General features: G+C 43.5%; 1 protein-coding gene across 2 annotated transcripts in view; it reads right to left on the bottom strand.

The window, feature by feature from the left end:
- Positions 1-12,412, bottom strand: part of abca3b (ATP-binding cassette, sub-family A (ABC1), member 3b) — a 29,313-nt gene that overhangs the window by 2,986 nt on the left and 13,915 nt on the right. For both annotated transcript variants that reach the window (XM_030407765.1, XM_030407766.1), the window contains 21 exons: positions 11,561-11,734; positions 11,249-11,430; positions 9,390-9,536; positions 9,163-9,292; positions 8,917-9,071; positions 8,650-8,805; positions 8,340-8,550; positions 8,090-8,240; positions 7,579-7,677; positions 6,436-6,634; positions 6,046-6,352; positions 5,681-5,954; positions 5,165-5,369; positions 4,854-5,073; positions 4,359-4,517; positions 3,477-3,649; positions 2,099-2,233; positions 1,792-1,986; positions 1,451-1,638; positions 1,161-1,331; positions 259-455 (listed from right to left, as the gene is read on the bottom strand). In XM_030407765.1, the coding sequence (XP_030263625.1) occupies positions 259-455; positions 1,161-1,331; positions 1,451-1,638; positions 1,792-1,986; positions 2,099-2,233; positions 3,477-3,649; positions 4,359-4,517; positions 4,854-5,073; positions 5,165-5,369; positions 5,681-5,954; positions 6,046-6,352; positions 6,436-6,634; positions 7,579-7,677; positions 8,090-8,240; positions 8,340-8,550; positions 8,650-8,805; positions 8,917-9,071; positions 9,163-9,292; positions 9,390-9,536; positions 11,249-11,430; positions 11,561-11,734 (3,828 nt within the window). The remainder of the gene's footprint in view (positions 1-258; positions 456-1,160; positions 1,332-1,450; positions 1,639-1,791; positions 1,987-2,098; positions 2,234-3,476; positions 3,650-4,358; positions 4,518-4,853; positions 5,074-5,164; positions 5,370-5,680; positions 5,955-6,045; positions 6,353-6,435; positions 6,635-7,578; positions 7,678-8,089; positions 8,241-8,339; positions 8,551-8,649; positions 8,806-8,916; positions 9,072-9,162; positions 9,293-9,389; positions 9,537-11,248; positions 11,431-11,560; positions 11,735-12,412) is intronic.

Below are 12,412 nucleotides of genomic sequence, written 5' to 3'. Positions count from 1 at the left end.
ATGACTTCAACAGCAAAAGACACTCTTATCTGTTTAAATATGGAGCGCAGAGAAAACATGGAAAAATAGATTTATCTAGTTATTATCTCACATTTGAATTTCATTTTTATTCGAAAAACCGCCAAACACAATTACAGTTACAGTCTTAGTTTAATACTTCTATTTTTTGCTTATCTTTAAAGACACGTTGGCGGTAACTTTTACAGTTTTAGTAATCTTGAGAGTTATATCTTCAATGAAACACTGTGTGCCTCTAACCTGGGAAGGTACTTTCAATGAAGTCTTTGAATAGCTGCAGGTCGCTGTCCTCCAGCTCGGCCTCTATGTGAACTTTAGCCAGCAGTGTGTAGCCGCTGCCAAACTTGCTCTTCAGGTGTTGGGGGCTCCCGAGGCACTTGAACTGACCGTTGACCATCACTGCCAACCTGGTGCACAGGGCCTCACACTCCTCCATGCTGTTGAGGGAACATATCAAGGTGTCACTTCATGAATACAGTCTATGAATACAGTGTCTACTCCACGAAATGTAAACATTAGTATTATAGTATTATTATAGTATTATAATAATGGTATTAAAGGTAGTAGTATAAACCTTTAGTGCATCCAGAAAAAGACGCATTACATGTTTTGTGTTTTATATGAGATTTGAGTATTTTGGGGTACTTTTGTTACTATGTACTATGCTACTTTATAATTCGACCTTTAAAAGTAACTTTTCGGTTAAAGACTTTGCAGAAAACATGTGACAGAACACATTGTTCACCAGCTGTTCCCAATCCCTTTGGCTGTGACCTTTTAAAATGTTTCATGTGTCAGAGCTGTAAGGCGTTCAACCACAGATACATTAATCTCTAAGCTTTCATAGAAGGTTTCATTTAATAAATCTGTACAGGGCCCAACAGGGCTCAACTTTCTGACATTTCATCAAAATACAAAGATTAGAGGGAAGTCGTACCAATTTTTCAGAAGAAATTGTTTTTTTCTTCTTTCCTCTCTCAATTTTACCGCATTATGAGTACTTCAACGTCTGATGCTTCAAGTACATTTTGCTAATAATACTGTATTGGAGTCTATTTACATTGAAGTACTATACTGTTAGTACTTTAAGTAGTAAAGGAACTATAGTGAAGCAAAGGTATTACATATACTATAAAGCTCACCTATGAGAAGTGATGATTATGGCCTTTCCAGACTCTCGTGTGCGTGTTACAGCGTCCCACAGCAGCCTCCTGGCCACAGGGTCCATCCCGGTCGAAGGCTCATCCAGGAATATGACCGGAGGCCCACCGATCAGAGCGATCCCCGCGCTCAGCTTCCGCTTGTTACCGCCACTGCGTGTGTTGAAAGTCAGATAATATTACCACACACACTTGCTCAAGAAAAATGAATATAAATGTGAACCGTACGACAACAAAAGAATGAGGAACGGCTCAGATTTTCTTCTACCTACCTGTAGCTGCGGACCAGTTTATCAGCATGAGGCTCCAGCAGCAGCGACCTCAGGACATTCTCCACGCAGCCAGACACATACTTCTCTGGTATTCCTCTCAGCCTGGCATACATACTCAGGGTTTCTCTTCCTGTCATGTGGTCCAACACTGCGTCAAACTGAGGGCAGTACCCGATGCGCTGCTGCACCTGCAAACCAGAGATAAGTGTCCTCTTTCAAATCCTGGCCTTTTGAAAGCAGCACAGCTCTCCACATTATACATTCAGCACACTGAAATCCCAAAGTTTAGCCACTGAAATCGGCTTATCTTTGAATTAAATGTCCTCCCTCTTTGCTCTCACCTTCTTAATGTCCCTCAAGATGCTGTATCCGTCAATATAGGCGTCCCCAGAGGTAACGCTCTCGTCACCTGTCAGCATCTTAAAGGTTGTGGTCTTGCCTGCTCCATTGAAGCCCAGGAGGCCGAAGCACTCTCCTTTTCCTACTGCTAGAGACAGCCTGTCCACAGCCAGAAGATTCTGCCCGCTGCTGTACACCTGAGAGGGAGAGATGATGGTGGGTCTGTGCCATCTTGTCATTATCTCACAGAGGCAGACATATTTCAGCACTGACAGACACATAAAGACATTGGCACCCATGCGCACGTACCTTGCTGAGCTCCTGCAGTATGAGGGGGCTGCCGACCATAGACTCTACTACCGGCTGGCACTCCAGGACCCTCTTCCTCTCATCAGCCACATCCCTGTCCTCTGGAGTCAGGGCTGCATCCTCTATCAGAGGTAACTAACACACAAAAAGTAAGAGATTAACCCCTCAAAGTTAAACACCACTCAGACTTTCATATACATAAATATGTCATAGTTTATTTTGATATAGTAGCTTACATGGAGGTAGACCGAAATAATACAAACACTTCATTCACAAGATGACAACTCTCTTCATAAAAGCATTAAGGGCTGCAACTGACAATAATTGTAATCGTCGTTTGATCTAATATTGTTTTCTCAATAAGATACACAGTATGCATTTTCTGCCACTAGGGGTCTCTTACTCAAATCAGCTTTCTAGCTTCAAACAGTGCTTCAGACCAAGTTTGTATTATTACTTTATTAAAATGGTAAAATGGTAAATGTTACCTCTCTGAGTTCTAATTTATTTTCCATAATGCGATGGTGCCCCTTATATATCTGTTCCAAGCCAAAAGCAGCATTTTAAAATAGCTTGTTTCGCCTGAACAACTGTCTAAACTCAAAGATATTCCATTTACTTTTACAGTTCCACAAGAGTGTTTTCTGTAATCAGCAGGAGGAGCTTTAGTCTTTTAGATGAGATACGCAACACTTAAATCCCTTTATTAACATGGATGTGCTGATGAATGCAGAGGTGGTAACAGATCTAAGAGGTGCGAAGAGGCTCAAGTAACAACACCTCGTTGCCTCTTCCGTCTGATGAAGAGCAGCTGGTCACTCTGGTTTCATTATGGAACGAGCAATATATGAAATGTTCGGTGTCTTGGCATAAACTGATTGGCATATTTATCAATATTGAGTTTATTTAATTCAAGATTATTACGCTTGATATGATACAAAAAGAAATCAACAGATGAAAGCAGATGATTTAGCTTCTTTGGTGCTCTGTTATAAGTCTCATGCTGCATGGAAAGCTCACAAATCAAAGTGTTAATTGCCAAAGCTCTTTTAATGAGCGACATACCCTGCCAACTGGCATTCAACCCAGAATGAAGCAACCCAGCAGCAGTGTTTCTCACCGTGACTCAGTTACTTTAGAGTTACGTTTCCTCTTTATGAAGTGTTTACGCCATTTTCCATTTCCCACACATTAAATATCTGATGATCAGAGACTTCAACCGTGACTCAAGTTGTCTTCAGAGACTTCTCTTTTTTTTCCCACTTTAAGTCTGAGCATTTTCAACCATACTTTGAAAACAGTTCCCCAGGGAGACCTCCTTCACAGTGCAAGAAGCCAACAAACGTGGCATTGTTCACTGCACCCACAATTCACCTACCTGTTTGCGCCTCCTGCCCAGGGAGGTGAGGAGTCGGCGGAGAGTGCGGACACACTGCAGCTCGATGACGAACAGCAGAATAATGAAGACTACACCCTGAGCTGAGAAGGCCACGAGGAAGCGTCCCACGCCAGGCTCTGACATGGAGAAGTAGTTTGGCTGGTACGTGATGTCTGGAACCAGAAGAAAACTTGAGTTATGTCACGTGAATAAAGAGAATAAATATGCAGGACTTTCTGAAGTGAAACCGAAATTATAGAAATACAATTTGCAGCTTTCACAGAAGACCCAGAAATGTCATTTGGAAATGAAATAAGACATATAAAACATATAATTAAATACCCAAATTGAAATGTGATTTAAAATAGTAATAATATTTCTATGTTAGCCATCTAGGCTATGGAGTCGTGCTCTTGCATGTTTAGCGTGTACGTTATCCATGATCAATTACGAGCTCGTCTCAAACCGTGATGGCAAGATAGTAAGCTGCAGTAAAATTAAAGGTCTGAAAACACAAAGAAGAATTATATTATTGTATTATTAGTCATGGTTAGAGTGAACCCTGAGGATCCACAGCACCTGCTAATATTAGCAGCAAACAAAGAGTTCCTGAGGTTGTATATGATATATAAAGTTACAGAACGGCTTGGATACATCGTTATTCATTTAATCATTGCTACAATAAAATGATCAACTACCATCATTCCAACATGCACATTCCAAGTGTATGTATGTAATACTAATGCAATAATACCACTAACATTATGACTCATCATTACAATTATATCGTCTATAAATGTATCCATCACATATTAAATGGTGAATTCAGGTAGTAAACCACGTTGTTATTGTTTTATTCTGTTACATTTATGCAGTACTTACTTAAGTACTTGCACACTGCTTGGGTGATGGGACTGGAGGGGCAAAATGAATTGAATTCATAGTTCTGGTAGAACTGGCTGAAGGACATGCCCAGGCAATAGTTTGGGAAGATCAGGAACACCTTATCCAGTAAGTGCGACAGGTGCTGCAGCTTCAGCTCTGGAGAAGGAAATCATGAGAAGGCCATCAACAGGAATGATAAGGAAATTACTTTCTATTCCAACATTTCCATCCGCATTTCTAGAACATAATCCCCCACTGGCTTCTCACCAACAAATTCTGCATATTTGTATTCAATGACGGACAAGACAAAACCACTCATGCTGAGAACTGAAACCAGCTGTAACTGTTCCTTATCAGCAAGTGTATTTTAAAACAGCGGTCTGAAAAGGTGGAGCTGTCTTAAAATCAGCATCGTCTTTATATTCAAGCCAATATGGTAATTTGAGACACTTAAAAAGTCTGACAGTGACGTAAGCCAGGGTCTCCTCTCACCTGGGATGGTCATGATGGTGACAGCCAGAAAGGTCGCCGTGCCTGTGATCATGTTGAAGATGGTGAGGCGTGTGTAGGCAGTAGCGGCAGAGGAGAAGAGGAAGCTGAGCAGATACATAAGAGGAATCACAGCCCAGCCGTACAGCAGCAGCAGCAACAGCACATCTACCAGGTGGTTTTTGTCTACAAAGGCCTTGACTCCGAATGCCTGAAATACCACCTAAAAGAATAAAACAACACAACAATTTTATCCAAACTTAATGCTCTGATGAGTTTCTTTACAGTAAGTAATACTGGCAATCAATACTGACCAGCATGAGGAGACAGGGCAGCAGGAAGTTGACCAGGTCCCAAAGAAGGGCAGAAAACCAGAAGTTTGACAGGTAGACACCGCTGACCTGCTGCACATGCTTGGACTTGATAGAGGACTCAGTGACGAGCAGCAGGGCAAAGGTGCTGGACAGGGAGGCCATACCGTACATCAGGTTGATGGCGATGGCAAAGCCTGTCTTTCCCCTACAGATGGGGGAAAAGAATGAGACGGTTAGGACGAAAAATGGGGCTGATGACAGGAAGCTAAAGAGAAATGGTCCAAAGAAAAGGTGAAGAAGTTTCTTCTTGCCAGAATAAATGGTTTAATGTATCATCACTTATATGTGCCGCCTGTAACTCCAAACAAATAGTGGGTAGCATATAACCAGAGTAACCCCTAACTGTTGCTAACCGTAGCTGTCGTTAGCTAGTAAGCTCAGTTAACCATGCAGCTAGCACTTGTATCAGCTGACGTGGAGCTCAGAGCAATACTTCCCAGCCTTCCCTCCACTCACTCTGTGAGCCGACTCCGGGCCATCTCAGACAGGTTTCGTGGCATGGGATAATTGCTCGTCTCGATGGAAGCGTTTGGCCCCGCTAGAAGCTTCCACAGAGCATTGTCCACCATCATGAGGGCGGTTGCAGGTGTATGGTAGCCCTCATTATTGAAGTAGGCTGTTGCTTCTGCATATTGGCTGCTGCTGCCCCGGAAAGCAGCACCCACCACACAGCGCTCATTAAAGCTGCCGCCCTCCTCCTCTGCCTTGGTCAGGATGTAATCCGTAAAATCTGATGGGAAGCAGAAGAAAAGGGGGCATATGGTGAGTAAATACTCAGCTAAGCAGTCAATTCATGACCCTGTGTCTTTCACTTGGTTTACCTGTGATGTTGATAAGCTCGCCAAGCTGGGCAGAGAGCTCTGAGCCGTACGTGTTCGCCCAGACAGAAGCCAGGGGCCCCGGCTCCGGCTGCAGAGCCACAGGAACTTTGGTAGGACCATAGCGGCTGAGGTCCAGCTTCAGCTGAGGGGCGTTCTGGTGGTTGGGTAAGGTGCGTGCCACAACTAAGGCCACAACTGTGAAGACCAAAGGGACCAGGAACTGAGCCACCATCACCTTCCAGTTTCTCCAGCTGTACAGCGCCCTCTTCAGAAACATGGCATAGAACTGCTGCAGGTAGAGTCTAACCTGATGGGAAAGGAAAGGAAAATGTGAGAACATGTATATGTAGAAAACACGACAAGCCTCAGTTTGCTTCCTCTCAATCTCACCCCAGTGTTCAGCTTGATGTTGGAGCAGTCCTCTGAGATGAGCGTGCCGCTGTCTGTGAAGTCGGTGACATCGGTCATGCCGCTGATGCTGCTGGCGTCATCTGTGGTCCAGTCGTGGGAGCGTCTCTCATGTTGGTACTGCAGGGCTGGCAGCTGGATTGCCTGGATGTCCAAACTGGAATCCACCAGCTTCCCAACTCTGACCACACAAATCAGTCTGCGGTTAGCCAAAAGGACACTGCACAAAGATCTTTAGTGGCCACGCTTGGTTGGAGCTTTAGCAATGCTGCACTGCTTTGAAGTGGTTTGGCTGATGCTTCTGGTTACTGGACACTTATTTCTCGAAATGAACTCTATTGATAAGTTAGCCATTAGTCTAACCGAAACCATAATCTATAGTCAATTTAAAACCCATGATAACAAACCTCACTGCTCCGCGTTGTAACTAATTTTCTTTTGTGTTTCGTTCTTGTCCTTTTCTTTTTTTTTTTTACTTGTTTGTTACATCATTGTAAATGACGATGGCCTCAATGGGTTAAATAAAGACTTGAATAAATGAATAAAATTAATGAATAAACCTATTTACTGAAAACAGTAACGAAATGTGACCTATATACAAAGTACTCTGTTCTGTCAGCAACCGACCAGAGTTGGTCTCAGGTAAAGACCAGTAATTAAGTACCAGTGTACTTAATAAGGGGAACTTATGATAATGTAATCCTGAATGTTATGATGGCAGGAGTTTTACTAGCTGACTGGCAAATCGTTTAACCTGGCTGCAAAATCCTGAACACCAGCACAGAGTTAAATGATCAAATCTTCAAACCGCAGCCTCTCATGGTGTCGGGTTCGGTGTTTGGTGTGTGGTGGCCAGAACACTATTAAATAATGAAGCCTGTTGTGATGTCAAACACTGGTGCTAGTAGAAGTAGCATGCAGTATTAGCAGTCCGCAGTGGAAGTGCACTCGTGCTTGTTGCCACAGATACGAGTCCACAGGGAGGCAGAAATAACGGCTCAGTGTGCAGCACGCAGCTTGGACTGAGACGTGTGAGCGAGGGCGAACATATCAGCCATCGCACTGGCTTGTTTCATTGTACGCTAAAGGTGTGGTTAAATGTAGATGTCATGTTTCACGATCTACCTGAGGAAAACCTCTTCCATAGTGGTTACTGAAGCTCCGTAGCTGGCGATGCCCAGCTCCTCCCTGTTCATCTCCAGCTCTGCAAACAGCAGCTCAAACCTGCACCAAGGAAACAGATTAAACAAATAACTCAGTATCACAATATGAGCTCTTGATGAGTGTAAAGGTGCAACATTTCACTCCTTATCACTTTGTCTGGTTCTAAGTGCCATGGTGGAGTCAAAGTCCAATTTGTGGAGGGAAAAAATTGATTTTCTGACTATAAAAAGAACATAAAACAAGGTAAAAGGTGAGGTGGCTATAAAAGGGGGGGAAAAACCTGGAGGGAGAGATCAATTGACGGCCAATAGCAAAGTAAGAGACTTCCATTTTTGTGTATTATTCTGGTAAAGAAAAAAAGAAAGAGGTTCAGCAGGTGTCCCTTCTGGTCAATGGTCTTTCTCGCCTTGAAGCCAATTCACACTTTCCACTGTGATTGTTCTGCTTATGAACAGAGACCTGCATGACTCACCTGCTGGTGCTTTCTTTGGGCAGGATGTAAGAGAGCTCGGCGCCAGCACTGCTCTCCATTGTGGCATTAGGGACGTACATGTGGACAAGGCGGGTGATCTCGGACACATTACAAAGAGCATCCTTTACTATCACCATGTGGTAGCCAGCACCTGCGGAGCACATGATATGAACAGGCTTGTATGCATGGCATTTTCCTCGTGCAATTGTTTGAGCCTGCTGCAGCCATTTCTGCTCCTCTCTCCACCTACCATATTTGTTCTTCAGGAAGAGCGGCGAACCGCAGCACTGCAGCTCTCCTCCTGCCATGATGGCGATGCGGTCGCCGAGCAGGTCAGCCTCATCCATAAAGTGCGTGGTGAGCAGGATGGTGCGACCGCGTTTCTCCCCCTGCAGAAGGTCCCAGGTGGCACGTCGAGCCGATGGGTCCATACCTGATGTGGGTTCATCTAACATCACCACCTGGGATGAACAGAGTTAGGGGGGAAGATGAGACTCTAAACTAATTTTATTTTTAACAAACATAGCATGAGAGGGAATAACCCTCGTGAAATTCCTAACCTTCGAGTCTCCGATGAGGGCAATGCCAATGGAGAGTTTTCTCTTCATGCCACCAGAGAGGGTCTTGGAGCGAGCCTGTCGCTTGTCCTCAAGGTTCAGGATACGGATGATCCGGTCTACCTCATCTGGAATCTTCTCTTTGGAGTAGCCTTTCAGCTGGTTATCAAGCAGATAAAAACACCAAATGAGCCTTACTCTCATCCAAACACCCAGCATCTATGTGACACTGACGCCTCTTACAAAGCTGAGGAGTTGCTGTGTGAGTACCTGTGCATAGAAGAGTAGGTGCTCCCTGACAGTAAGGTTATCAAAGAGTACATCGTGCTGGGGACAGAGTCCCAGGCTGCGGCGGATCAGAGCCATGTCCTGACAGATGTCGTACCCGTTGATATAAGCCCTGCCACTGGAGGGGGGAAACAGCCCTGTAGACACAAGCACAAAGACAATAAGGTGAGTTAAGATATGTCGTTGATGTCTTTCTTGCTTGTGTGCAGGTGTGTTTGACCTGCTAACCTGTCAGCATGGACAGCGTCGTGGTCTTCCCAGCACCGTTGTGTCCAAGCAGCACCGTGATCTGTCCCTCGAACATGTTCAGCGTGAGGTCCCGCACAGCCTGCCGCGTCTTGTTGCTGACTCTGAATTCCTGTCGAGCGGATGAACATTTAGCATTAAACAGTAACACTTCCGCTTATTCGCCATCTCTTTACAGTACTTAAACATGTTAACCTTCTGCTGCTCACCTTAGCTAGGTGTTTAATCTTGATCCCCGAGACGAGTCCAGCCGGCTCTTCCTCTATAAACTCCCCTTTCAGAGCCTTTTCTGCATCCTCCTCTTCCTCTTTCTCATTCACCAAAGCCATGCGTGGACTGCTGCACCAGTATGAAGGCTGCAGATCAGGGGATTGAGATTGTTGGAAACTGACAGCATAAAATGTTTCCCAAAGATGTTTTACAGAATTAAAGTTAAAAATTACATCATATATTGGTATACTGAAAGCAAGGTAATTCATTACAGAATGTAATAAGGGAAGCAGAGGAACCGAATCATTCATAAAATCACAAAGAAGAGAAAGTGGGCTGACATTGTTCATGTACACTCTATTAGAAGTGAAGTTTCCTGACCAGACCTCCCTCCGCTGAACTTCCTACGACCGACGTCAAACCACCCTTTCTACATTGTAGAAACAGCATCTCACACACACAATGGACATGAAGTGCGTCAGCATCTTATCCACACCCTGCTGGCAGTCACTTGAATTCCTGACTACTTGGAAATGGTCAAGCATGAGTTTATTTTTGTGTGTGTGTCAAAGCACGCCATTTCGTGATCATCCCGAGTTGTTATAAAGATGAACTTTATTTGCATTGGCTGGACACACTCAGACACTTCCTGTTATTCTGGCTAACTGAACCCAAAGACTTCCTCTGACTGATATTTTGTGACCTCACGCTTTCAATCCCCCCCACAGTCACTATATCAGAGGACTTTCTTTAATCGGAAACCTTCGAGGAAACCTTGACCTTGGAACTACCTGATAGGGGCTGTGAGTGCTGAACACCACCTACCTGCATTTTATCAAATGATAATGTTTCTTTAACCACGAACCAGAATATCTGATTTGACTTTTGATTGAAGTTTGTTATAGAAATATAAAACCAGACATAACTATATTCCTTGTTTATACAGAATATTAAACCTACAAAGTTTAACAGGAAAATTAAAATAACATAAAAGCAACTATGAGGAACTTTTATTGTTGTTGTCTCTGGCGGCCCTTGTGGACACAGGTGGTGTAACTGTGCATTCATGTCCTGTTGGAATTGTCAGAAGGAAAAAAAATTCGAACATGGAAAAATTCACGTGAATGCACTCTCAAAACAGAAAGTTTGATAAAATTTTGGCACACAAGTTTGCAAAGTTGACGTCATATGACGCTTTACCATGGCAGATGAAAGTAAACGTTGGGTTGATGGTGAGAAAGTTTCATCAAAGTCATTTATTGAGAAAGATGCAACACATTAATATTATTTATCTATTTAATTTTTTTAAACATAGCTGTTGTTAAGACGCAGGGTGGTGAGATTGTAGGATCAATAGCTGTGTCAGTTCATCCTCAGTCCCCCGCCATAAAAAAACAGGCTTAATTTTATGACTCATCTGACCTGGTGAGAGCCATTTATAATAACTTTATAGAAATAGTCCAATTTTCTCGCTGATGATCCTGTTTGCTTAAGAAGCTCTTATAAAAGGCATCAGTATCAAATTATGTCAGCAACCAGTTAAAGTCTTTGAAGGATGTTTAAGTAAGCAACAAATATGTTTTGAAATGTCATGTTAGCATCACAGAGAAAAAACTGTTGACAACATATGCTCCTGCAAATGGTCCCTGGAAGGGCTTGATTATAATAACCACACTGATGATTCAGTTTTTTTGTCTGTGAGCAACTTCCCCCATTTTCTTAGTGTCTCAAGTCACTGTGACGTCAGATAACTGCAGTTAATCTTAAACATTTGCTTCACTTTCTGTTCATGCATACATCCCACTTCTGTATCTGTGTTTACTTACAACCCCAGTGTGCAACCAGCTCTGAAGCTTACCAGTACAAAGAAATAAGATGGTCGAGGCACGCCGTACTCCCCGGGAAAAACCGCCTCCATGTACCAGGCCACCAATCCATAGAGCATGGAGTCAAACAGCAGCAGGCCCAACACCTGGGCCATGGAGAAGTCATCGTCCACCGTCACAGAGTCAAACAAGTTCGACCACTGGATTCCTGTTCCTATAGTGGGGAGAGGAGGCCATTTTTAGTTTAAAGTTTTAAAGTTTTTGCAGTTTAAAAAGGGAAGGAACACAGAAGTTGACTAGGACCATGGACAAAATTCACTTTCCACCATAATGTCGAGTCTCACCTTTGCCTTCAAACATTCCTATCAGCTGAGATCCCATGGCCATGGCCACATTGGAGATGAGGCAGGCAGACACTTTCTGGGCATGGCTCAGTAAGTCGTAGCGTGGCCACAGGAACAAATAAGGTAAGTAGCTCATGAAATAGATGAAGCCGCCTGCTGCTGCTGCCACATTGGCTGAAGTCAGACAGGAACAAAAGAATGAGAGGTTGAGGGGATGCTGAACAATGGAAAAACTTGTATAACATCAAAAAATGTTGCAGTCTGACACAGAAAAAACAGTTAATTGTACAGTGTAACCACAGCTCTTGTCACTCCGTTAGCTTCCACGATTGACAGCTAAAGTCTTTGAGTGCAGCTCAGATGAAGCATTAAGGGGGAACAAGTGTGCGATGGGGAGGAAATGCTGTTGATGAGGCGCATGAAAGACTGTCAGGGCGTTTATTTTCCTCCATTTCTGAGAACCACGAGAAGACCTCTCAAAAGAGCACTTGTTGCAGACAATTTGTGTGGAAAATGCATTGATTGAGGACAATTTTCAATTCCAACGAAGCACATAAGTGGGTGGGTAGAAGTAACCAGACAGCTGCTCCCACAATGACAGCGGGACAGAAAAATAGTCTGTCTTTGTTCAGAAAAGGCCATTGAAGGATCTTCTCTGTTGGTTTGGCCTATTTTTCTGCAATAGCCGCTTTTCTATGAATCATCATGACTGAACCTTGTCAAAGTTAATTTCATTATGATCTTTGTGTTGTTGCAAGTTTATATTTATGTCTATTGTCACAACATCATGATGATAGAGCAACTGATGCAGGATTAAAGACTTTAGTCAGGCTGTCAAATGTTACAGTTGGA

Source organism: Sparus aurata, chromosome 23 (assembly GCF_900880675.1).
Source record: "Sparus aurata chromosome 23, fSpaAur1.1, whole genome shotgun sequence".
NCBI lineage: Eukaryota > Metazoa > Chordata > Actinopteri > Spariformes > Sparidae > Sparus > Sparus aurata.
The sequence above is the reverse complement of the archived record's forward strand: the minus strand, read 5'-3'. Positions and strand labels throughout refer to the sequence as shown.